This window comes from Asterias amurensis, chromosome 9 (assembly GCF_032118995.1).
Source record: "Asterias amurensis chromosome 9, ASM3211899v1".
NCBI lineage: Eukaryota > Metazoa > Echinodermata > Asteroidea > Forcipulatida > Asteriidae > Asterias > Asterias amurensis.
The window spans coordinates 2,027,017-2,054,079 of NC_092656.1; the positions used below are offsets into that span (position 1 = coordinate 2,027,017).

General features: G+C 37.8%; 1 protein-coding gene across 1 annotated transcript; it reads left to right on the forward strand.

The window, feature by feature from the left end:
* The first annotated feature begins 4,880 nt into the window (after positions 1 to 4,880).
* LOC139941629 (neuronal acetylcholine receptor subunit alpha-10-like) lies at positions 4,881 to 26,790 on the forward strand. Its single transcript, XM_071938215.1, has 6 exons — positions 4,881 to 5,298; positions 10,595 to 10,734; positions 16,825 to 16,869; positions 20,684 to 20,793; positions 22,915 to 23,450; positions 24,179 to 26,790. Exons 1-6 carry the CDS (start codon positions 5,238 to 5,240, stop codon positions 24,712 to 24,714), a joined length of 1,428 nt encoding a protein of 475 aa, XP_071794316.1. The 5' UTR covers positions 4,881 to 5,237; the 3' UTR covers positions 24,715 to 26,790.
* Positions 26,791 to 27,063: the final 273 nt, after the last annotated feature.

The following is a 27,063-nucleotide window of genomic DNA, read 5'->3' on the forward strand; positions in this document are numbered from 1 at the left end:
GGTAGGCCTAACACAACTATTCGGGAATAAAGGATTGGTCCGTTAGACATGTTACGTCATCTTTCTTTTTGTGTTGCTACCGCAATCCACAATGGTCATCCGGACAGTATGTAGCTGGTCACTCATGGTCGCTCTGTCCAAAGTGGGATGGCGATATACATTATTGACCACTAGTACCAGCGATGACACATGATTAGAAATTGATCGTGTTGAGCATTAGACAAATTAAAAGGTTTGGGTAAAATTCTAGGTAATGATTTTGTTACTGTTTGACGGAAGCAATTAAGACATGCAGGTCATTGATAAGTGGAAAAAAAACTAGGAGGCTGGTTTGAAGCAAGTGACGTAACTATAGGGGAGGGACACGTTCCTAAAATATGCCCCCAACCCGATGCCCCCTCCCATTTTAAATCTGTACTTTTGAGATTGGCAATCACCCGAATAAAAAGTTTAATTTCCTAAGCTGCTATGTAGTATTTAAAGTGAATTATAAACTTGTTTTTCTTCTGCAAGCAATGTGTTTGTTTTTATAATTAAATTAACTATTAATCAAATTTTTCGGTTAAATCTCTCAAAAATCGGGCATAGCATCCTAAATAGTTTCCACAAGCGTTTAAACTGAAGATGTATACAATATAATTGATCTGTATTATCGAATTAGGCCACTAAGTTCGGAATAACTCTCTTCAAGTTCTACATCAAAGTATTTGACAAACTTTGAAGATACATATTGTGTTATGTTTATGTTGCTTAAACACGCGTTTAAAGGGCATGCACTTTACGCCCTCTACGTTCACATAAAAATGGGATATTTACACATGTATACTGAGTGATATGAAAGAAGACAAAATGTCACTCCGTTCGCCCCTATCCAAGCTGTAGGATCGATCAAACAGTTTTTTCTCTCTGTTTTCTCAAGTACAGAGGACAATTTCCGGCCGAGAGAAACCCTAAGCATTAGGGGTCGCTAGAAATCCCCGGGCCTTCGGGGGCTCAAAGTATAGAGGTTGGCTGTGTAGATTTAGCTTCGGGGACACGGCAGTGATAATTAAGCGTGAAAAGGACACGCCGTGTTTCGCGCTTCTGGTTGCAGTATAGTGGTTGCAGTCAATTGCTTTGCCACGGCCGCGGATTTAGTGTAACTGTATTTTTGTTTTCTCTCTTTTTCCTCAGAGGCGAATTTTTAAAGAGAAGATTACAGACTTTCACTCACAACTCGAAGCAGTCTCATTAAATTTATATTGGAAAATAGTCCATCAGAAATGAATATGAGAAACAAAATCACATGTGGATCGTTTAAGAGAGGATTTCAGACTTCAACTCGAAGCGGTCATTAAATTTCCATTGCCAGAACTAAAGTAATTTGACAATTTCCATCAGAAGTTAGCGTGGGAAATATAATCACAGTTAGAATAATGTCAAATTGAATGTGCAGTTTTCGTTTTGTCTGATTGATGTTGTTGTTGCTGTTGTTCTAATGTTCGCTGCCTTATGGCGACCGGTGACAAACCGAAGTAGGGGAAACAAACAGTCCAAATGGGGAATTCCACAAACTGGGGCGCTTCATTGTGAATTGTATGTAGGCCCTACATAGATGGGAAGAAATGAAAGGACAAAAGATGTAACCAAATGGATGTAAGGAATGTAATCATCATTGGTGCTTTTTCATTCTTCCCAAAATGATTTTGTGTATTTTGTGTAGAGAAGATATCATCCTTGGGTCTATAGTTTCCTTTTCAGATATAACCACAAATGGCAGAAAAAATACTACTGCCATTTCCAAAATCAGGGCAGTTTGAAGGTTGCCTACTCCTGAAATTATACAAATAGATCCGAGGCCAAAGCTCAATCTTTGTCACTGTTTCTGAGACGAGAGGCCAAAACCATATATAGTGGCATTGACAAACTGACTTACAAATTCAGCAGATACCTTTTATTTTTATAAGTATCAGTAGCACCACAGCAAAAAATGTTATCTGTAAAAAATGTGACTCAGCATGTGAGAAGCTGGTGGGACCTAAATAGATGCCCCCGATACATTTCCCCCCATGCTTTACCCACACATAGACAATTACAGCGACCCACTTCAATATTATATTATTGAACACACCATAAAAATGACTTCAGGGTCTATTACTCTGACCCATATAGGTCATAAACGTGTGATATTTGTTTGGCAAACTGAATGCCAGCAATCTTCAAGATTCATCCCAACCAAAATATGACTGGACACGTTTTGAACACGGCCATGGTGGAATACACCGGGAGCCTAACTGCATAATGTTAAGCACTGACGGTTCTAGATGTTATTTTCTCGACATATGTTTGCATTCGATTCCTCTCTAAAAACCCAACTCAATTTCTCCCACAGCCCTCATCGGATCGATTCGAAACTCTGCTAAATTCCCTTAGTCAGGGTTATAAAACCGGCCAGGAGAGTGCATGGTAATGCACCATGATTTTAATATTGTCCATGTAGATATTGATCCTTATGGATAATACTCGCCATGTTTTGAAAGCCCTCGGGACAACATGAATCTTGTGAAAACCCCTGTCCGATCTGGTGAGAGCTTGTCGTTGGTGCTCAAAAAAAATCTATACAGGTTTGCTCCCAGGTGAGCAGTGCACCAGCCAGCAATCCATCTAGTTGATGGCTTCATTTTGTTTTCTTCTTGAGAAAGAAGTCACTGAGGGATGGCCACGGCCAGTGATCTCTGTTTCAGAGGGACAGGTGTACTATGGTCAAGATTGCAGAGCAATATCATGAAGGCATCTAAATCGTTTTTTTGTTCTTCTAAAATCCCCTTGCCTTGCAGCAGTAATAGATAAACGATTTTTGCAACACTAATATTGCACAGAGATTCTGAATCTGAATTACATAGTTAGCAAAGCATTTTAAAGAGAAAGTCTCGCCAATTTGTTGTAAAAACAATTAATACATTTCAGTTTTAGACGTGGGAGTAAAACCCTTTCAGGGAAAAACCCACGCAGTCAAAATGTGTATTTTCCCGTTCGGTTTCAAGATAATTTCCATCGAATCAAATCGAAAGGTCTGAAAAACGAATGTTGAGTCCAATTATAAATGTCACAACTTGGCCCACAAACGTGTCCCTTTGGGCTTGGACGATTGTGACCATCCGTCACGCACACTACTGTACACAGTTTCTCAACTGTGGATGAATGTGTTCCATATAGCTGCTGCAGTAGCGGATCGTAAGTTGCAAAGCTTTTTTCTCCCACAAATAAATAAGAAAGCAAAATTAAAAACAACCGCAAATGTTTATTAATGTCTGTGTTGTACTTAGCACTGCTTTCCTCGTTGTGTGATTAGTAGAGCGGAGTCTGGTATTTTATCGATATGAACCACTTAACATTTTAGTATGTCAATATCCAATAATGTACAGGTATACAACCAATGGCTGCAAAGATGATATAATTTCTTAAATCCGTTATACCCAATACCTCATATAAAAAACTGTGATATTACAATGGTATAATAACATACAGTTGGCCATATTCTGTACTAGAATAACTATAGCAGTAACTTAACATACACCATTTTTTGATGTCGAATTCGGTGATGGGAAACATGACAAATAAAGCTGTATTTGGGACATCATCGTATTTGTAATGAAGCAAATCGTTATGGAAACTTGAACAAATAAATTTCATGAACAAAACAATATCAGATAAACAAATGTAATCAACCATCAACATAAACAACAACAAGGACACGAAAAACAACACGAACAACAACAACAACAACAACAACAACAACAACAACTACAACAACAACAACAACAACAACAACAACAACTACAACAACAACAACAACTACAACACACAACAGATAAACAAACAAATAAATAAGAAAGCAAAATTAAAAACAACTGCAAATGTTTTTTATGTCTGTGTTGTACCTAGCATTGCTTTCCTCGTTGTGTGATTAGTAGAGCGGACTCAACTCTTTTATCCAAGCGCAACATTCAATTACTGACTCCGGTTAGATTCAAGAAGAATGCCCAAACCCAGACAGTTTCCTCTTAACCGAACAATCCCTCCCTCCCCATACGAAATAGAGAGACATTCCCTGAGTGCCCAATGATTAAACCTTTCCGTTCCTTAGTTCATCTATACGTCTCGTCCTCACCGAGGCCCGCTTGTTGAAACTCTACAAGGACACGTATAAATGCTACACTCGAGGACTCTTGGCTTGACACTTCTTGGGAGATAATGAAGCAGCCATAGTCCTTGCTTGACTCGGTGATGAAGGATGCTATTTAGTCTAGCAGGCAGTGGTATTTGTATGGTATCATGTTTTATTTATGTGCAATTGAGCTGTCTTAACTGTCACCTTATGCAAATGTCATCTTGTAAAGTGTTTGGTTTGGTTTACATGTTAAACTTTGTTTCGCAAACAGCAACACCTCCCTTAATGACAAGCGATGACATAATCGAAAGACACTTTACAATGTTTTATGTAAGGCGCGCGGGAATGATGCAGGAACACGTGACCATTATTTAACATCAATCCATCGTCACTTGAGTTTGTTCTTCTAATAACTCCAATCATTTGCCTAAAAATTGTGGCGCAATCGATGTCGACACTTAGCACTCGCCTTGACACACTATTCTAGCATCTGTCGGCTATCTTAATTTATTAAATGAGGTTCCGAGCGCTCACCAACGCCGAAGGGGGAAAAATGGGTGGCAATCTATTGATTTAATTATGGATAATTTCAGCATCGACTCAACTCCATCAGAGCGACCAAGAGACTGACTGTGATTTTTTTTTTCTTTCTCCCTTCTCCCCTCTTCCTCTTCTCCTAGTCAGCTCAAGGGTTGATGGGATGTGCTAGGAGTGCAGGCATGCAGTGAACTCCAGCGTTCAAGTTGTCATACAGCGCTCCGAGCTGTCAGCAGTGGCCGAGTTTGCAGAGAGATACCAGGAGTAAGTAGGTGACCCTCTACCGACTCCGTCATCATCTTACGGCGAGTGCCACAACCTACAGCTGGGGCAAACCCGACCCCCCTCCCCATCACGCACGCGTGTCACGTTCCCCATCTCCAGTCAGCGCAGGTTACTCGCCCATTTTTGTTTTATGTTGGCTAAATCGTCACCCCGATAATCTTTTGGACGGTGATTTCTTTATGGAGGTACGCGAGAGAGGGCTTATTTTGTAGACGGTGTTTTACCACGGTGCTGTGAGCGGGAGTGTGCCGTTAAACGGTTTATCATGGATCAGTTTCAATTTAACACAGTTCTTGCTTCGCTATTCCTATTCAATGTCATCCAAGGTAAGTAAAACGTTCAATTATTTGTTGTATTTATGTAAAATAATGGTTATATCATCACTTACTTTGTTTTGTTTGAACTTCACGTACCTTTTAACATGACTAATAAAGAATTGAAGTGTCAACAACTCTAAACTGGCTTGTTCTTAACAGTTGTAACAACAGAGCACATTTCTGACACCTTTTAGTGCACAACCTTAACGAACACTTTGATAACCATTGCTTGTGTGTCGAACGTTGATGGCATTTTGTGTATTTTGTGGTGTATTTATAAAGATTTGAAGAAAAAACTGCTACCGGCATCAAACTGTACATTTTACAAAAGAAATTCAATATGATGTTTGTTAATCAATGCAAATGTATTCAAAACCATGTATAATTAAATTTGTTGTGTGTCAGTTTTTAATGTCTATCAACAGTTTGCTTGTATCCATAAGCCGCACTCATGCATTCATTCACCACTCTGCACATTATGTTCAGTTAAGCACGTTAATTTATGCAAAGATGGTTGAGGGTATATTATTTCATTTTTACCCCTTCCCGTTGTCTTTGATTTGCGTTTTTTGCTATCTTCCAGTTCTCTTTCTTGGTCTTAACAACACACCTCACCCGAAGAAATTCAAAATTAAAACATTCCAAAATGCACCGTGATTTTGTTATTTTTCTACTTTGATTTATCTCCCGTTTTTTGGAGTTATAGGCTATAGAATTATTTTCCAAGATTTAATTGAATGGTGTATGGGATATGGCCATTGGCTTTATTTTTATTTTTTACCATCAACATGTTGCAGAGAATCATTCTTACAAGATCTTTGTAAAGTATGATTTTAAAAACGATGTAAATTCTGGCATAGTGTGATTCAAGACATTCAAGTTATAGGTTGCGATTCGCAAGGAAAGTCAGTGAGGGAATTCCGAATAAATCTGTCCAAAACCTCATTGGATTGATGAAGTAATTTCACATGTTTTCATCTCTTTTTTTCCTTCGTTAGACTTTTGAAATATGTTAAGGCTACCGCAAAATAAAATTAACATTGTTACAAATCCAAGCATTAAAAGGGTTTTAGAAGATTACTGCACTTTTCTTGAAGTATACACACAAGTGTGTTCAAAAACAAGTGGTTCACAGACAAACATTTCAGCACATCTCACTCTTCTTTCTCTGAAACTCTTCTCTCTGCTTCAGTGACCGCATGATGGGTTTTATTTTGATTTTTTTTTTTTTTACCTGAAATAATTTTCACTCGACTACTAACCTCACAATGTATAACATGTATATATCTTATTCCCACTACACGTAACAAGCTAACAACACCATGATGTTCTCCTATGGCTGTAAGTTCACAACCGACTCTCTTTACCTGTCTCTTTTATCTCTGTTTTTTCTTGCATTCCTATAAAATTTCAAATTTCGATTTTAAAATAAACTTACTGACAATTCTTTACCTCAATACTTTGAATACGTTTGGTTTCCTTTTTTGATCCAAATTATCAAATCGAAAAAATAAGACACATTTATTTCACTTTTGTTTTCTTCTTCTTATTGCATGAAGCAGACCGGGATTATTTTTTTTATTTTTTTAGCATAGAGGCCTACGGTAAATAACACACATTAAAATATGCTCATTTTGGCACTTTTTATAATGTTAACTACTTTTGCCATTATGAAAAAGTTCTAGCGTTTGCAAAGCTTAGTGAAGAAAAAGTGAACCACTGACTTTAATTAAAGAGGTGTGTTTGATACTATGAAATCTATACATTGAAACTGTTTATCATTTTACAAGGGTAACGACACGGGGCAGACTCGTCGAAATTAGATCTTCCACTTGAACCAAATTTGAATACAATGGCTTCATGAATGCACGTATTTTCCGTAACTTCGTTTTGAGTTTTTGCATGAAGTCATTTGCACATGTCCTGTATTTAAACGTCAGGCATGATCAGCAGGCATGAAAACAGAATAATTTAGAGAATGAAGCAAAGATACCCAGTTCTTGTTATGTTCACGTTGTGCTTGTCTCACTTGTTGCAAACTTTCAAAATAGTACCGACACAAAATTATCTTCTGCTATTTTCTAGTAGTAGTCTTCGAATACTTTGTGTTATATTTCTATATCTGATAATGCACAACATTGTTGAACTAGCTTAACTTCACTCACCATAATCTAGTTTATTGAATGATGTTCACCTCACGAATGAATATATGAATTAATAATGAGTTCCAATAGCATTTGGTGTCTGTCGGTGTTGAAACTAGGGCCATTCATTTTCCAGTTTGTTTTGTATCTGGAACAACATGTTGTAATACCTGTACTACCGTTTACCTTTGCAACTCGAATTCAATAATGCCTTAAAACAGTTGTAAGTGATGGTACAACGTTACTAACAATGTACTGCGTAACTGGTCCGGTTGTCTATGTTTCCAGTTTGCCCTCAATTTTGGTAAACCGAAAAGTGGGAACAAACATTTTTCAAAGGCTGTGGCATAAGTTCACAAAAGCAAGAATGTCTATTCTTTGTTTTCATTATGGAGACCAAGTATAACATTGTGGTTATACGAATCGAAAAGGACCCAGTGTGACGTCAGCATTCCCAAACTAACAAAAAATCTTGTTTGCAACATACCAGTTAAAGCCATTGGACCCTTTCGGTTCAGAAAAAAAAGTTCACAGATTTGCAAATACATTACAGGGTTTACAGAAGGCAATGGTGAAAGACTTCTCTTGAAATATTATTCCATGAAATGCTTTACTTTTTGAGAAAACAGCAAAACAATATAAATTCTCGTTAACGAGAATTACGGATTTATTTTAAACACATGTCATGACACGGCGAAACGCGCGGAAACAAGGGTGGGTTTTTCCGTTGTTTTCTCCCGACTCCGATGACCGATTGAGCCTAAATTTTCTCAGGTTTGTTATTTGATATAGAAGTTGTGGTACACGAAGTGTGGGCCTTGGACAACACTGTTTACCGGAAGGGACCAATGGCTTTAAGGAACCAACCTGTTACAAAATGCCGAGCCTGCTTTCCAATGTTAGAGTTGCCAAATATTTTAGAGACTAGATTTAATTAACGCACTGCTAGACTCACCATGTCAGTTCACTTCTTACTGTTAACATGTCGGGTATTGCACCTTCACATTACTTGACATTATATTAGTTTATTTGTTTGTTTGACCTTGGCCACTCCAAGTTTGCAGTCGGAAGCATTCTTATTAATTTTAATACACGGGAGTAAAAATGTATGTAGACAAATTAAATAAACTATGCACCAAAGGACAACCGAGCAAGAGGTAACGCTAATGTGTGAGCTCATATATTTACAAAATTATTTATGCTTTCTTGGAGAATGCAGAGAAAGATTAAAGGAATTATATCAACACAGTTGGATGATATTATACATACAAGCATATGAATCGGTTTAGGACACACCTTGGTCATGGGCAACATCTGGGAAAATAAATCAACAAAGAAAAAAGGAGAACAAGGGTGTGCAATTTTTGATAGATTAAATTATTCAACTCTTCAATGCAAAGGTATAAACAAAAACGTGAACAGGGTTTATTTTAGAAATGTGACCATGGGATTGGTAAATATGTGAGAACATTGACAAACAAAAATAACATTATTACCACAAACAAAGTAGACTCTTCGTTTGTACTATAACATTAAAGAAAAACTGCAGTACTACTTTCTTTAAGCTATGTTGGGATTATACGTTTAGATGAGTTCAGTAAACATTTGTTTACATATACTATGCTGTCGTTGTTGCTGTTATTATTGTCGTTGTTCGTGTCATTATTGTTGTTGTGGGTGTTGTTGTCGTTGTCGTTGTAGTTGGTGTTGGTGTTAAAGTATTTTTCCTGTTGTTGTCGTCGTCGTCGTCGTCGTCGTCGACGTTGATGTTGTTTTTGTTGTTGTTGTTGTCGTTGTTGTTGTTGTTGTTGTTGTTGTTGTTGTTGTTGTTGTTGTTGATGTTGTTGTTGTTGTTATAACTGCAAAATGTTTTATTATAAAAAATAAAGAACGAACTTTGAAGGCTTCCCCAAAAAAAATATCAAATAGGCCTACCCGATTCCAGTTCAAGCAGACAATGTGACTTTAACTGTACTTTTATTGATACAAGAACCAGCTAGGAAAATGTGCTGGCTTTGTCGCGTCTAATTTCTACGATTCATTTGTATTAACCACACGTTTCTTTCATACAACTGGGGCCTTAAGCGATGCCGACTTAATAGAAATACGGTCCTTTGCAAGAAGGATAATTGGGTCTTAAAGGAGCCAACATAAATATGGAGAGGAAAGGTCTCTTCCTTTGTTCCTGCGGAGGGACTCTTAAATAGAATGAAGGAATGAATGAAACCGACTGAATGACATAAGTGGGTTATCACAACAGTAGGAATGTTTAATTATGAAACATGAACATAACTTATTGCAAACATAGCATCGAAATATATAGCAATAAAATATGCTATAGGCTGCTTGCTTCAATGATAGACTTAAGTAAAACATTAAAGGCTCAACTGATTAAGGTTTTCTTTTCTTTTCTTTTTCACATTCACAAAGTAGAAAAACTGTTCGCGTGGTATAGTATAGGCTCTATAAATATTATACATTCATATTTTTGGGGAAAAAGGAGTTCACCGAGTTTACAACTGCGTTGATACTCCGCCAAACGACGCTTACTCCGATCGAACAAAAATCCAATTCATAAACAAGAAGTCATTAATTAAGATCGGGTTCTTAATTGTAATCTCTTAAGTCATTTTTTTCTGGGTTTTTTTTCTTCAGAATTATAAAACGGATAAATGAATGTTTACAGTTTTTCTTGGCAACTGTGTCTTGTTGTTTGTGTTATAAGTTTGTTGCATTGTGTTTGAGCGTTTTACAGTTAGTGTCTACAGTTGCGCTTACGGCGCATTAACTTCATGGCCTTTCCTACTACTAACAGGCTGACATTATTGTCTTCGTACACCTGATTTTAAAGCACGAATGATAACTATTGGTAGTTTCCTGAATAATGTTTGAGGTTTGAAGTCTTCTTTGACACAAACGCAAACATATACCTTTTCGCAAAATACCCATTGTGCAAAAAGCTATAACTGTTGATTGAGGTGCATGTTGGTCTAGCTAGGGATCAAATTTGATCGCTAGCTAAACCAGCATGCACCTCACTCCATGCAACATCAAAAACGCACGTACTGAGTATTTGCGATACGGTCTATTGACTATATTAGACGAGAATCAGTCCATTCGATATTCATGTTATAACATTATGTAACGAACAATCTTCTCAGGTACACTGTGTACCACTGGAACCTATCGACTGGTGACGACTCTAATGCAGAACTATTCCAAAGTTGTTCGTCCGGCTGAGACTCCCGATGATGCTATTGTTGTACGGTATGGAGTGGCTCTACAACAAATCATTGACATGGTAAGCTATATTATGTGCTGTTTATTCTATATCATTTAAAGGATTTGGGTACTTTTTTTAAATGTCCATAGATTTACATTAAACTTACAGGGTTTGAAGATAACGATAGTGGAAAGATTCCCTTCAAATATTACTCACTGAGGTGCTGTGGTTTTTGAGAAATGAGTAAAACAATGTCATGCAAAATACATTTATATGTGCTTAAAATAATGTTGGTCTCATGAGACCAAAATTATTTTCATGACATTGTTTTACTCATTTCCCAAAACTAACAGCACCTCAGCACGTAATATTTTCAGGGAAGCTTTGTACTATCATTATCTTCAAACTGTATAAGTTTAGTGTAAATCTGTGGACATTGTGTTTGTTGTCGTACAAAAAGTACCCTTCTTGTTATCATTAGCATTATTACAACAAAGTTGAACAACAATTTACAATAAATTTTATCAAATGCCGATTTGGAGTCCCATTAAGGGCTTTGCATATTGCATTATGGACCCTTCACATGCAGCGCCATGACCAATTTGACAGGTATACTGCTAATCCAAAATCAGTAAGGTTGTCTGTGAAAACACGGAATTATTGGTATAACTATATTGGCCTTTTATTGCATATCATCTGGGCTTATCGTTTCATCATAGCCCTATTCATCAGACCTTTAATATATCCAGTGTCCAGCTCTAACAGTCAAAACACCCATAGGCAATCCAGTGGGATTCAGAGTCAATGGTAGACGGTTCGTCATAATAAAGGCGCGTCCAGAGGAGAGAGACAAGCGCGTCTAATAATGTTCGGCAAACTCGATTTATTGAGAAATCAAATAACGTATTCAAGTCAAGGGGTCTTCAGGGGGATTGTACATTGCATCCACAGATACGTGGTTTTAAGACAAATCACGAGCCAACACTGCAAGTACTGGATGGTGTTAATATTACCACTAATCATAATTAGTGGTATCACATTATAATGAGACCGCAAAGAGACTCAAAATTAACATCGCAGGGGGGTTAAATAACACTTTGGGGGCAGAAGTTAGTGATATGTTTACCAACAACTTACAGCGTTATCAGAAGGTAATGGTGAAAGGCTTCTCTTGAAATATTAGTCCATGAAATGCTTTACTTTTTGAGAAAACAGTAAAACAATATCAATTATCGATATCGAGAATTACGGATTTATTTTAAACACGTGTCATGACACGGCGAAACGTGCGGAAACAAGGGTGGGTTTTCCCGTTATTTTCTCCCGACTCCGATGACCAATTGAGCCTTTATTTTCACAGTTTTTTTTTATTTGATATATAAGTTGTGATACACGAAGTGTGTGACTTGGGAAATACTTTTTACCGAAAGAGTCCAATGGCTTTAAGTAACAACATTACAAGTTATTGATTTTTAAAACTATTTTTTTTTTGCAGCGAGGCTTTTTAAAACAGTTTTAAGGATGTTAGCCGTAAAATTAAAATGTATTTCAGAAGCTTTTCGAGAAAGTAAACTATTGACAAACAACAGCAACTAAACTACCGTAACATCAGTTTCAACTGCTCTTTACACAGCAGACTATGTTCTCATTTCAGCAAATTTTCGAGCACATTTAATTTTGAAAAACAAAAGAGGAGTTCAAAAACACAACTACCATCAACTGCGGCCTTTCTACGGTAGGGGGAAAACTGGAAGCTGGAATTAACTTTTTTTTTCAAATCGCAATCAGTCCTCACGGGGAATGCATCCGAGCGGGAGAGAACACTTGAGCGTAGAGCCGACGATATTAACCGATGTCACGGCGGTCAATGACGGCCCTGAACGGACGTGTCAATTATAATGGGGCAGTTTAGCATAGCATTGACGGTGCCAGGGGACAAGAAATTGCTATAAATCCAGCGTTAATTTCGCGGTGTAATGTTGGGTCCGGCCATCATAATGAGTGTTGAAGTCCCTGGGGTGCAATTACGATTTTTTTTAACCCCTATCCTCACTTCGGCTCATCAGGTTTTTGAGACTAAAATCACCAGCGTTTTCTTCCTTTTGTTTTGTTGTTCAATTTGTGTTGCTGATTTTGTTTTATCTCTCTAGAGTTGCATCTGTATCACAACTGTGTAACGAAAATGTCATGTAAACTGACATCAATCCGTTTAAAGTTGGTCGTGAAGGGTCTAATAAAACTGCAAAATATTCACAATTTTGTCTTCTGCCTGTTTCTCATATTTTGGAGATTTTGGTTTTATTTGAACAGGATGTCATTCGTTTCACACCCATCAACCTCCCTTAGGTCACCATGATCAAAAATTCCATTAAGGCTGTCTGGAATATAATGAAAACTCAACTGGGAATTTTTCAGCAAGGGTATATTTTAATTTCATTTGGTTACACTGTGAACGAATGGGAAAAAGAGGGGAAAGGAACTCACAAATGAATTACCAAGTAGGAACGTCTGCCTTTCAGATCGGTCATAGAATGTCATCTTAAAGGCACTGGACACCCTTGGTAATTGTCAAAGACCAGTCTTCTCATTTGGTGTATCCCGACATATGCATAACATAACAAACCCATGTGGAAATTTTGACTTAATTGGTGATCGAAGTTGCAAGAGATTAATGGAAGAAAAAAACTTGTTGCACACAAAGTGTGTGCTTTCAGGTGCCCACTAAAAGGTTTCAGGCCTAAAGTATTTTATTATTTGAGTGAAAAAATTACATATTTCTCAAGGACTACGTTACTTTAGAGGGAGCCGTTTCTCAAAATGTGATATTATATCAACAGCTCTCATTTGCTCGATAAAATTGTATGCTTTTGAACAATTATTTTGAGTAATAACCGAAAGTGTCCAGTGCCTTTAACGTAGATGCTGAATCAACGCGGAGTTCCTGTTGTATGCCCGAAGCAGAAATACTAATTTCGCAATGCATGCATTTTGTCATGCACTGTTGTTGCACCAGTCATTTGATTTACAAATATTTCTGTTTTCTTACCTAAAGGGTCAAAATACTCCTTGAGCAATTCCGGTTTTGGTTGTTGTTTGTTTAGTCTGTTCCTGTGTTTAGTAATGTTCCCTTTTCCTCTTCATACTTCTAAATGTGTGGGCTTCATTTCCTTTAAAGACAGGGTATACTTTTGGTAAACGTAAAAGATCATTATGCTATCATCAGTTGATGTATCCCAACATATGCATAATTATTAACTGTTAATTATTAACAAACCTGTGAACATTTGGAATCAATTATAGTCCCCGAAGTTACACGAACATGATGAAAATATAATAAACACCATCGTTGCATAATTGTGTGCTTTCAGATGCCGGCAAAAAGCCTCCAGGCATGAAGTATTTCTCATTTCAGATGCAGCTAATGTTTGTATGACAAATTACCTCTTTCTCGGAAACTACATTACTTCAAAGGGTGTCATAACATTAATATCTAGTCTCCTGTGCAGCTGCTCCTGTGCTCTTAAGTTTCTATAGGGTCATTACATTTTTGGAGCAGTAAACCCACATTTGTATCCCTCACTTTAAAATTCATTTGAATGGAAAGAACAAAAAACTCTATTCGATTAAATTACCCAGCCACGCGAGACAGAAATTCATGCATCCAATGAGGACATTGCAATGAACACTGGATAAAACCGTGTCACCTCAAACCTTTGCATGCCTCCAGACACTGTGGCAAATGTACACACTGCAGAGTGCCACAGTGTTAGAGATTGAGAGGATATTAAACCAACAATAACAGGCTCAGAATAATTCCATCTCAAACTCGGCACTTCACTTGGAGGTTCCTTTACCTCCCTGCCAATAAACTACACCACAGGATAAGAAGAAGGACCAGACAGCTTTGCTCCTCAGACCCCCCCCCCCATCCCAAACCTCAAACTCGATTCCTTTCTTTGATCGACCCCCAACGAATAGAAGAAAAAATGCTTCAGCTGAAACATTTGACGTCAAACCCTCTCGCCATCACATCCACGGCAAACAAGTCTCCAATTGCCGCCGCGAGCAACGAATGCCCGCGTATAATGAAAGCAACTCCCGGACCACGAGGGAGAGAAGGGGACTGGCACTTTACACGATTGCGACCGCTGTACATGGCGGTGGGGATTAACCATTGATGGATCTACAATGTCTGAGACGTCGACTTGCCCTTATAAAGACAAACCCAGTCGCCCTTGTGTGGTTTTATTTTTTCCCCTTTTCCGCTTGTCAGAATCGTTAGCGGTCAAGAACTTCTCTTTAATTGCAAGTGCATCGATCAAGTCTTCAGTGTTAATCGCTGCAAACTGACAGAATGTCCCGATCCGCTCAACTATAACATTTCAACCTCGATTCACCAGAGCCTTCTCTTTACCTTTGCCTTTCCACTAATAGCCCTGAGACTGAGACCGACTGTATCATGAATAAATATCACGTTAAAAACAAAAACAGAGATAATTTTGGGGTGGACGTCCAATTATCTAAGAATCACCAGCATCCATCAATAACAAGTGATAACCGTTTGCACAAAAAAAAAATACTAATATTGATTTGATGTCTCGTTTTACGATTCCAAAATAAACATACCCATTTACCTTGGGAGGGTTGCAAAAATGTACAAATTAACACAAATTAAGAATAAAGACACTGGACACATGGTAATTGTCGAAGACTAGTCTTCAAAGTTGGTGTATCTCAACATATGCATAAAATAACAAACCTGTGAAAGGTAAGCTCAATCGGTTGTCGAAGTTGCGAGATATTATTGAACGAAAAATACACCCTTGTCGCACCTTGGTCACACGGAGTTGTGTGCTTTCAGACGCTTGATTTTGAAACCTCATATTTTAAATCTGAGGTCTCAAAATCAAATTCGTGGAAAATTACTTCTTTCTCGAAATCTATGTCACTTCAGAGGGAGCTGTTTCTCACAATGTTTATAATATCAACCTCTCCCCATTACTCGTAATCAAGAACGGTTTTATCATAATAACTATTAGTGTCCACTGCCTTTAAAGCCATTGGACCCTTTCGGTACAGACAAAAAATAAAGTTCACAGATTTACAAATAACTTACAGGGTTTACAGAAGGTAGTGGTGAAAGACTTCTCTATTCCGTGAAATGCTTTACTTTTTGAGAAAACAGTAAAACAATATAAATTCTCGATATCGAGATATACGGATTTATTTTAAACACATGTCATGACACGGCGAAACGTGCGGAAACAAGGGTGGGTTTTTCCCATTATTTTCTCCCGACTCCAATGACCGATTGAGCCTAAATTTTCTCAGGTTTGTTATTTTATATAGAAGTTGTGATACACGAAGTGTGGGCCTTGGACAATACTATTTACCAAAAGTGTCCAATGGCTTTAACACAGGACGGAGGAGGTAGCAAAAGAGCCAACAGCTGCAATGTTTAATAATGCGAACAGTGATTTCCGTAACTTAGCAGACATACTTGGCTAAAACAAAACAACACAAAACCTTGCTCCTTTGTGTCATTTGAAAAAAAAAAACTTTTTTTGTATCTTTCCGACAACGTTCTTCTTTACGTTTACAAGCAGTACCTTTGATGTTTTTGTTTTTTAAACACCAAAAAAAAAAAAGAAAAAAAAAGTGACCCACTCTGTGAAAATGAGTCAGATGTCACCCAACGCATTATTAAGTTATGGACAGTTTAATGTGGGAAAAAATGAATACAACAATTGTGTGATCATACTTATGTCTAATTTGTATCCCTTTGCGTGTTATGGTAAATTAAAACATCACTTTACTTGTAATTCGTTTTTCAGAAAAAATGATGTATTGGCTAATTTCAAACGGGAGAAACTCAGCAACGCGACACACCCCAAAGCTTAGACATATACCAAATTACTGCTGCTGGTGTGTTCTTTCCAGCCATGCATGCAACTCAATTCTTGAAATTGTCAACATCTGACTCACGAAGCGGGTCACAAATACAAAGTTAATCGAGTTGGGTTGGTGATCAAGACTAGTGTACGAATTAGTACTCTAAGCAATATGACCGCAAAATCTTTAATGAAAGAAAAACAACAAATCCGACATTATTTTACACTATTTTGATAAATTCAGTAACTTAGTAGTTTATTCCACCTTTCTTCACAGGACGAGCGAAATCAAATTCTGACAACAAACGTCTGGCTCCGACAGGTAAGTTTAAACAAATTTAAAGTCAATCGTTCAAAATTCTTCTAAAATTGTATCTTAATTTCGTAAAAGCTCTTACTTTGTGAAAGCTTTAAACATCCACCTCTATTGAATCTATTTGTTCCCAATTCTATTTTATGTTTTTGTGGGGGTGGGGCACTGGAAGGGGGTTCGTTTTTTGAGGTATTTGTTCGAGTACACCTACACAACCGGTTTGACGGCATCGCTTCAAACACAACGGCGTCAATCTCCGCGATGGGATTTATATTAAAGAATTGTGATCAATTCTCAGGGCCATTATGACAGACAGAGTCAATCCCCCAACGAGGATCTAAGTGCAAGAACATTCGCAGAAATTGCTTCCAGTTAATTAAAAAAAAAAAAACGATTCGATGGGGCTTCAAAAGGCCGTGCAATTTGGCAGTGGAACAGCCTCGGTTTTCCCTTGACCGAGTGCTGATTTTGTGGTCACCCTTCAAAGACCACCCCCCCCCCTTCCACAGAACGCTAATAAGGTCACAACAAATTGCCAAGTTTGAGTTTGTTTAATACCTGTGGGTGAGGGATTCACCCGATAATTACACAACATGCGGGAAAGGTCCACAATGTTACACTGGGGCCTTAGTAAACCAAAAAGTTTGATCGATTTGTGGAGGGGTCTGCTAGACAGGTTGTCTGCAAAAACGGTTGGCTCCACTTATCAGTGTGTTCAGATCTGGGTGGGTAGGTCTGTAAAATACAACAATTAACACATTCTCTGACCTGACCTGCCCCCCCCCCCCCCCCCCTCCCCCAACTCCTTAAGTATTTGGAGTGGTCCAAAAGGACATTACGCTTTGAAGAAAGCAGTGCAATGAATAGCATGTGCCTTGACTCAGTCAGCCAGAAGTTGCTGTAAAACAATAGGTCATAAGTGCCGTACCCCTGTTTAATCAACTAATTCTGACATTTGTATACTTTGATATAAACAAGTTTATGTTGTAAATAGACAATTATTGGCTAAAGACTATATTATAAGAAAATACAATACCCAACGGCGAAATATCTTGTTTTGACAAGCATGACCTGTAAATGCACAAACTGCATTTTCTCTATCAAGTTAGGCCACGTACAAGCAGAAGGGAAACAATATAATCATCCAAGAAACATCACAAATTGCAGAGAACTTAAAAAAATATCCAAAAGTTAATTATTCAAAAAAATTAAAGGAAGATGCCTTGGGCAAATAAACGTCTAGTCGAGCGACAGCGTTTATGGACGTGTCCGTCAAGACATTGGCCAAAACGTTCGATCCACACATACCACACCATCATAAATTATGACAGGATTTATGCTCTCTGTGATTGCAATCCCTACAGCGTCTAAGACCAATGTAATCTTAACCTACCATTAATCAATAAATCACAAAAATAATAAATCAGGCTGGTCAACGTCTCCTCTGGCCGTGAGCCAGAGGGGTGGATTTTGTAAGTGTATACGTTGACATTCGACTGAAGAAGGTGTTATGACTGGATGGATTATTGGCTTGGAAGGGGGGGGGCGATGACTCTACTCTGACTATTTATCTTGAGTCTGTAGTTCTATGTGCATCATATTCCCTTGAGGCTTACTCCTACACAGACTATATAAGGTCACTACTTAATGGAGGGTTCTCATTATTGCATATTGCATATAAACCGAAAACAAGTAAAACCATTTCGTAAACTCAAATAAATTACTTTGTTACGAGTTTAAAAACATTCCATTGCCTTTTTTTCTTGGGTCTGTAATTCCATGTGCACGATATTCCCTTGAGGCCAGTTCCACAGTATAAGGTCACTACAAAAGGGAGGATTCCCATTATCGCCCATCGCATATAAACCATTTTCCAAACTCAGAGATGAATTTGTACGAGTTAAAAAAACAATCCTCTGACTATGTGTATCATATTCCCTTGAGGCTAATTCCAACTATTCGTCACTACTAAATGGACGATTCTATGGTGGCCCTGAAGGGACATCGCATATCGCTAACGTGTGCGCACACGTATGCAATGTCGTGAAACAATTCACATATATGTGCGCACACGTATGCAATGTCGTGAAACAATTCGCGAATATGTGCGCACACGTATGCAATATCGTGAAACAATTCGTATATATGTGCGCACACGTATGCAATGTCGTGAAACAATTCGCGAATAATGTGCGCACACGTATGCAATGTCGTGAAACAATTCGCGAATATGTGCGCACACGTATGCAATATCGTGAAACAATTCGCGAATATGTGCGCATACGTATGCAATGTCGTGAAACAATTCGCGAATATGTGCGCATACGTATGCAATGTCGTGAAACAATTCGCGAATATGTGCGCACACGTATGCAATGTCGTGAAACAATTCGCGAATATGTGCGCACACGTATGCAATGTCGTGAAACAATTCGCGAATATGTGCGCACACGTATGCAATGTCGTGAAACAATTCGCGAATATATGTGCGCACATGAATGCAATGTCGTGAAACAATTCACACGTTTGCGATATGCGATGTCCCTTCAGGGCCACCATACGATTCTCATCTTGCCCATCGCCTAAAAACGAAAATAGTTAAAACCATTTCTCAAACTCAAAGAGATGTTTTTGCCGTCAGTCTCCTGTCGATGACTAGAGCAAGCTAGTCGGAACGTTGAGACCACTAAAGAAATCAGTCCGTGGTAGTGCAGTTAATAGCGATCCTATAAGCTAAAGTAGTATTGTCCTAGCCGATGTTCTACCTTCCAACCAGGTGGTAGTTGATAAGCAGGACAGTTCTTTTCAAAACCGAAAAGTCTCTTGAAAAATCCGAAAAATCTACTCCGCGGTGTATAATTATAGCAAGACTGTTCTCCAAAAAAACAAAACTCCACCTGGCAAGTGGACATACACATGGTGTTACCACAAACCACAAATTTAATCAAAGAGAACTTTGTTACGATTTTAAACACAGTTGTTACGGGAAAGGAAACTTAGTTTTGATGACGATAATTCGGGTTGAACCACAACCGATGTGTGATATGCAATATGTAATCGGTGCTGACCGAGTCATAAAAAAAAAAACGGAAATCAAACGTAACTCGTGAGGTATTTAGCAAGAGGGATTATCACAAACGACCAAATCACCTGGCTATGACCACTGGATGACACCTGGCAAATCGAACCCCATAAAAACAGAGAGTGCAAACATAATTTTCTTGATGCTTTGTGGGTTTCCATTTCAAGTATTTGGGCTTACGTGGATTTAGCGGGAATCTTCTGGTGTAATTATTGAAAAGATATTAAAAAACTAACAGTACCTTCAATTTATTGAATAGATCAGAGTAGGGATCCATTATTAAAACTTCTTCGCAGGTGATTGAGGAGAAAACCATGTGGTGAGGTTGCCAGTATGATGAAGCCACTAGTGTAGTGGTGAAACGTCACTGAACAATTCGCGAGTTTTTGTCTCCATTGTTGCATCAATTTTTATTGGAATTGGTAAAATTCAATCAACTATTATTTCCACGTTGGTCAAAAAAATAAGAATAATAAACAATTACGATTATTTAAGTCAAAGAAGGTCAAGAACAGATCAAAAAACATTAATGAAAATGAAATGAAAAAAAAAATAGTGTAATGTATACGGAGCAAACAAATAACGGATGCATTTACATGAGCCAGTAAGGGTTGTTTTAAAACGACTGACAAATCAACAAACAAACAGACAAACCAATATACATTAGCAATGAAAATATTTACTGGAACAACAGTATCTTGCTGATCTGAACTCACACTGTCTTCTTGTATCCATTTCTAGCACTGGACGGATGCCAGTCTCCGGTGGGATCCTGTTGACTTTGACGGCATTTCCAAAATAACTCTACCCTCCCAAGATATCTGGAAGCCTGATATAGTACTGTACAATATGTAAGTGTAACTGATATAGTACTGTACAATATGTAAGTGTGACTGATGTACAGTAGGGCCTATGTATAGTGTGACTGCAGAAGTATCGACTGTTCATGACCAAGCAGCATCAGATGGCTGTGTTAATTCATCGAAGTTGCTTTAAATCGGAACAGGGCAGACGTACCAACTTGATGTTTTGGTCACATAGGTTTGTGGCATGTTGTACTCCTCCCCCATTGTTCTTTCCTTTGTGTAGTAGTTAAGAACATTACATAGCATTTGTACACCAAATTCCTTGTCTTTAGAATTTTGTTTTGGTCTCAGTATCTATAGGGTGAAATCGCACTCTTTGTGCCTCCATTGTGTACTTTGAATCACGAGAATGCTCTAAGGACTTTGGGGAAGAGTTGCTTTTTATACAAGAGAGGAAGTTTGTTCTTATGTTTAACTTTGAACTTTAGTTTGAACTTTGTTTATATTTTTATTTTATGTTTTTTATTATGTTTTTTTATAACTAAATTAGTGTAACATGATCAATTCAACAGTCCGTACATTCTTTTGAGGGTACCAAGTCTCCACAGATAAAATGAACACCTATTTACCTAAAGAAATGCTGTTGGTGAGAATCTATCCACCTACCCCTATTTCTTTCTGTCATACATCAGTCAAAGTATCCCTCATATTCAATTAATTGAATCGTATCCATAGTGTTCACGGCCAAACACTCAAATAAAAACTCATATAAATTTTGGCAAATCAGATTAATAGAAATGTAACTGGATCAACCGCCCCAGACAAGATTCGATTGTTGAAATGCTCTCATCCCTACCACATAACATGTTATTAATGGATTCCGAGTACATACATCGTGTCTTCAAATACCCGTCTGGACTAGTTCCTATGGGAATAAGTCCAATAGACCTATTTGTTTGTCTGTAATCAATCCGGTGTTGAAATTCCCCGTTTAGGAAAGTCCGCAATTTCATTAAGAGCTTGTTGTATGAGTGCAACCCGACACGGATAGCCGTTATTGTACACCTTTTATCATAATGGCTTGTACCAGCACCTGTGTTCTCATGAGGGGGGGGGGGGGTGCCGCTATTGCCTCAGCCATTTAGAAGATTCATTTACGGTTTTCTGTGAACAGATATCGTTGATAGAGGGTTTTTTGTCGCCGTTTATTTGTTTGCTGTGAAAATTGGAAGGAAATTGCAAGTTAATTGATTTTCAATTAGGGGGTATGCGTGTTCCCGAGTGTATAAAATTTGCATTTAATTGTGATTGTGTTGATATTACCTTAATAGGGAGAAAGTGTGTATGTAATTGATTGAGCTATTAATCAGTTATATTAAAAATTTATACAAACAATATGCTGACCGGCGGCTATAAAAACAAATAATTGTATGAACGAAATTAAAGTATTTTTGGGGTTGAACAAAGAATTTACTAGAGTGGGATTCGAACCAACGAGCTCCGGATTAACGTGCCGGCGCTCTACCAACTGAGCTATCTAGCCCTTTTATATTTGTATAAGTATTTATTAATTATTCTTTTTCTTATACATAAATTAATGTTACGTTATAAAAACAAAACACATTATGGACGAAAATGAGCGGTTACATTTTTAAGAAAGTATGAGTACATTATTTAATACTACTTTAAAGCACATTTTATCGGTTTTGAATTATTAATAACATAGCTGGCAACAAAGACCTTGAACAAGAGGCAAAACTCAAGAAATTATTGTTTTTCATATCAATATCGTTGGTTCTTTAATTTTGTAAACTGTTGAAGGGAGTTTTTTATTTGTCAATGTAGCCGAGTATATCTGACCATACATTATTGACTTTAACACGCAACGTTTTGGTCTGCTAGTGCGAAAGTTAACTAGATGTATCTATTTTTGTTTTCGAGGCTCATCTGTCAAGGGTCAGATGCGTCAGTTTAACCCACGTATTGGTCATTTTGACTCACAATCCGTGACCTAGAAATGGACCCGGCCCAATTGGAACCGAAATCTGGCAAAATTCTGATCAGGGAGTTGTTAATGTTAGACTGTTATTTGTTTTGTTTTAAAACACATTGTATAGTTTATGAGTATGCATAGTAATAACAGTAACTCTTGCTTTATTACTACAGTGCAGACGACAAATTTGAAGGTATAATGAAAACCAATGCTGAGATCTCAGCCAACGGAGACGTCTCATGGTACGCTCCAGCCATCTTCAAATCCTCCTGCAAGATAAACATTCAATACTTCCCATTCGATGAGCAGCAATGCAAGCTCGACTTGGGATCATGGGCCTTCACGACCAACCAACTCGACCTTCTTAACAAGTCCGCGTCCGGGGATATTGCTAACTTCATCCACAATGGGGAATGGACACTAAAGAGCATGCCGGTGGAGAGAGAGTTGGCCAAGTACGCTTGTTGCGATTACCCATACTCCCTTCTGCACTTTACTATCATCATTCAACGACGGGCACTGTTTTATGTCTTCAACCTACTGGTACCCTGCATGTTGGTTTCTGCATTGACCATGTTGAGTTTCTACCTTCCTGCTGATGCTGGAGAGAAGGTTACGCTGTGCATTACCATACTGCTTTCTCTTACTGTGTTTTTGCTCCTGGTGGCGGAGACTATGCCTCCTACGTCAGATGTCATCCCTTTGATAGGTGCGTTTGTGTTTGATGGTTAAAAGTCTTCATAATTATTCTCAATTAATCTGAACCTAAATTTGATACATAAATTCGGCAAAGCATCCTACGGAAACATCACACTAACTTTTTGTAGAGCAGACAATGAAGAGAATTAAGTTTTAAGGGACTGTCCTTTTATTTTTTAAGCGACCTGTGAAATCACCGGTGGCACAATTATTGTGAGCAAAGAACTGGGTTTTGTTTTTTCGATTGTGTTCACCATATGTTTTTGGGTTTGTCCTGACAGCTCTTGATTGATCATTTTGAGATAACGTTTAGGAGATGATCCTTTGTGTTGAATAAAACCACACAAAAATACAATCTCAAAATGGAATTGGACAAACTGTAAGTTTGGTGTGTACTAACCCCCAGAAAGTATGATAATGTGTGCAGCCCGAACACATAATAGTAACAATAATAAAACACAGCATTTGTAAGACGCACTTACTCTGTAAAAACATTCAAAGACGCCCATCAGGTCAATAAAAGAAATATCAGATGTGTTCAAAGGCCAGTCTGAAAAGATGTGTTTTAGGGAGTTTTGGAAGTGAGAAACGTCATGACATGGCTACAGATAGCTAGGTTTTTAGAGCGCCGGCACATTAGTTCAGAGGTCGCTGGTTCAAACCCCACTCTAGTAAATTGTCTTTGTCCAACACTAGAAGCAAATTAAATAATTGCTGTTACTCTCTTGCCTTTTCCAGCCCAGTACTATCTAACCACCATGATTCTGGTGTCCGTCTCCACGCTAATGACGGTCATCGTACTCCACATCCACCACCGAGGAGCCTACGCCAGTCGCCCACCTGCGTGGTTCCGTAAGCTCACAATGGACTACCTAGCTCGCGTTCTGTGCCTCCGTAGCTGCCGAAGCCTTCACGGCGCCCAGACCGTACCCCGGATAAGCTTCGAAAACGCACCCGCAATGAGAGAGGTGAACAACACCATGTTCAAGAATGTGAACGAATGCAATCAGTTAGAGATGAACAACATGGTGTCAGCCAAACGGGATGGTTTGTACATGGGTCGGAGGAACAAACTTCAGCAGACCTTAGATTTAATCGCGGGAAACTTAGGGAGGATCGTGGACAGAATGGAAGAGGAAGATTTAGACAAAGAGTTGAGATTCGAATGGGTGAGAATAGCTTACATCATCGATAGGCTATTTATGTGGGTGTTTGGTATGACCACAATCATTGCTACAATGAGTATCATTTTACAAGTGCCATCGTTTGGTTAAATTGCTTAAATACTTACTGTGCAATGAGGTCAGTTATACTTTGTAATTAGTGACACTTCAAACTGCAAGTGTTCACGTGTGATTTACCAATAAACCTGTATTCTTTTTTCAAAGTTATTTTGTCAATGAGATGTTGAACCTGGGCTAATTAGCCTTTTTGATGTATGGTTGACATTAAAAGAGTGCATTGCAGCTGTATTTGTACACAGACAAGTTCACCCAAACATAATATTTATAGTGCATAATTGTGTCAACCATATCTCAAAATATCTTAAGGGCATTGGCTAACCATTTGAATTGTCTAAACATAGTTCAAACTAAGTTCAACTATTACGTAATAAAAATGTAACAATAAAAATGTATTACTCTTCCTAAAGGCTTTTGTAAACTTGTATAGCAATAAGCTTATTGTTTCAAATAGGCCTACTTCACTGAATGGGAATCAATTCCAATCGTTCAAGCAATGGTTCTATACTCAATAACACAAATCAAGAGACAATTCCTCATGCTGTTTTTGTTTAGCCATTTTGTTGCCATTTAAAAAGTTTTTTGTTTTTTTTTTGCTGCAAATAAAATTTAAATTTGCGTTTGTATTCCATTCAATATTTTATACTAGCTTAATTTCCATCGAGTATAACAAATTGTACAGATGTGGTATCATATGAAATGTACACAAACTTGTTCTTAATGCATGGCTTATTTTATTAAAATTTTAATGTTTTAAAAGTGGTCTTACTTTGGAACAATTTTCAAATGCTTGTACGTTTTAAGTCTGGAAGTTTTTAAGAAAATGTTAAGTCCTTTTTTCCGAAGCTGTTTTGAATTGACAATGGAAATAACTGAAGCTCTCAAAACATAGAAACGGGGGGGGGGGATCCGACAACCTCTGTGGGGCTTTACATTCCAAGAACAAAACAATTGCAAGACAAAGGCCTATCCAAATAGGTCTGCTGCTTACTGTACTAATTTATGTACTGAATCAAAACTAAACATTCCTAATTAGTTCAGGGGTCACACGAGAAAAGAAATTTTAATTACGAAAAAAACTAAGAAATCAATCTGCGATCTGGTGCTGCTTTTCATTTTTGTTTAGGTTTGTGTCCAGTGTTTTAGTTTTTTTTATTATTTTGTTAACTTTTTTCTTTTCTGCTGGGGCGGTGTCAATGGCTCCGAGCGGACTGAGCTACCACCCCCACCCCCACTCCCTTCTGCTTACGCGTCTACACTTCCGATGAAACAAAAATGATATAAACCTGACAAGTTGATGTCAGAATCTAAACATGATTTGAAAACAGCGTTCACCAGAAACCTTCGGTGTTTTCTCCACGTATTACAAAGTACATTAGGATGATGTCAAATGAAGCTTGTAGAATTTGTTGGGGTTTGTGACAACGGGCGATCTGATTTGATTTACCGCTTCTGTGATAAACTGCATCCTTAACCAAATTTCACGGACAGTAACTTATGGATTTTGTACTCAGAGGTGCAATGCAGCAAATGATGCATCCCCATCCATGCACTGTTAAAGGTCATGTTTACCTCACAAAATGGCGTAATGCTGATTTTGAACAAAACTATTTATATATTTTGGTCTGGGACTGTGTACGTGTGATTTGCCCTCGGTTGGCTGGTTATGTCGGATCACGTTGGTGAACTATACGCATGGATGGTTGTTTCTGGTGACAGTTGTTTTTGTCTATATAGTGACATATTGAACTACGAAGGGTTGCACTGCGAAGAAGACTTGTACTTGTCAGAAATTGTTACACCAATTGAGACAATTTTACAAAATAGTCTCAGACAATCAATGGGAAATTCTGTTCATGTACATCTAGGTAGAGTTTGGGGGTTTCCCCCTTATCTAAAAACATGGGAAAGAGCGAGGAATCAAAATTATATGAACTTTTGTTTGACATTGGTCATCCAATTTGAATTAAAAAAAATTAATTAAAACAATTTTAATAGGTAAAAGTATAATGATTTCTTATTTGTCTTTCATTAATTTATATTTAGACAAATACATATAACTAATTATCTTTAGGTCTATATACATAATATCGACATTTAAATGTTGCAATACTTTGTTTTTCCTTTAACCTATACTATAAATTGTAAATAATATGCAAATAAAGAATTATTGAATTCTTGATGGTTATTTGGTGAATAAAAGATAAATTTTCATTATCTATTTCCGATCTAATGTCAAAGAATTTGTTCAGGCAAAGTATACATTTGTTTTTTGGATCCATTCGAATGTTTTAGTATAATTGAAACGTAGATACATACGCACAAAAATCTAGACCTTTTTTTAAATTTCATTTGTTGGGTTATCGCTGAAAATCCGGAGCA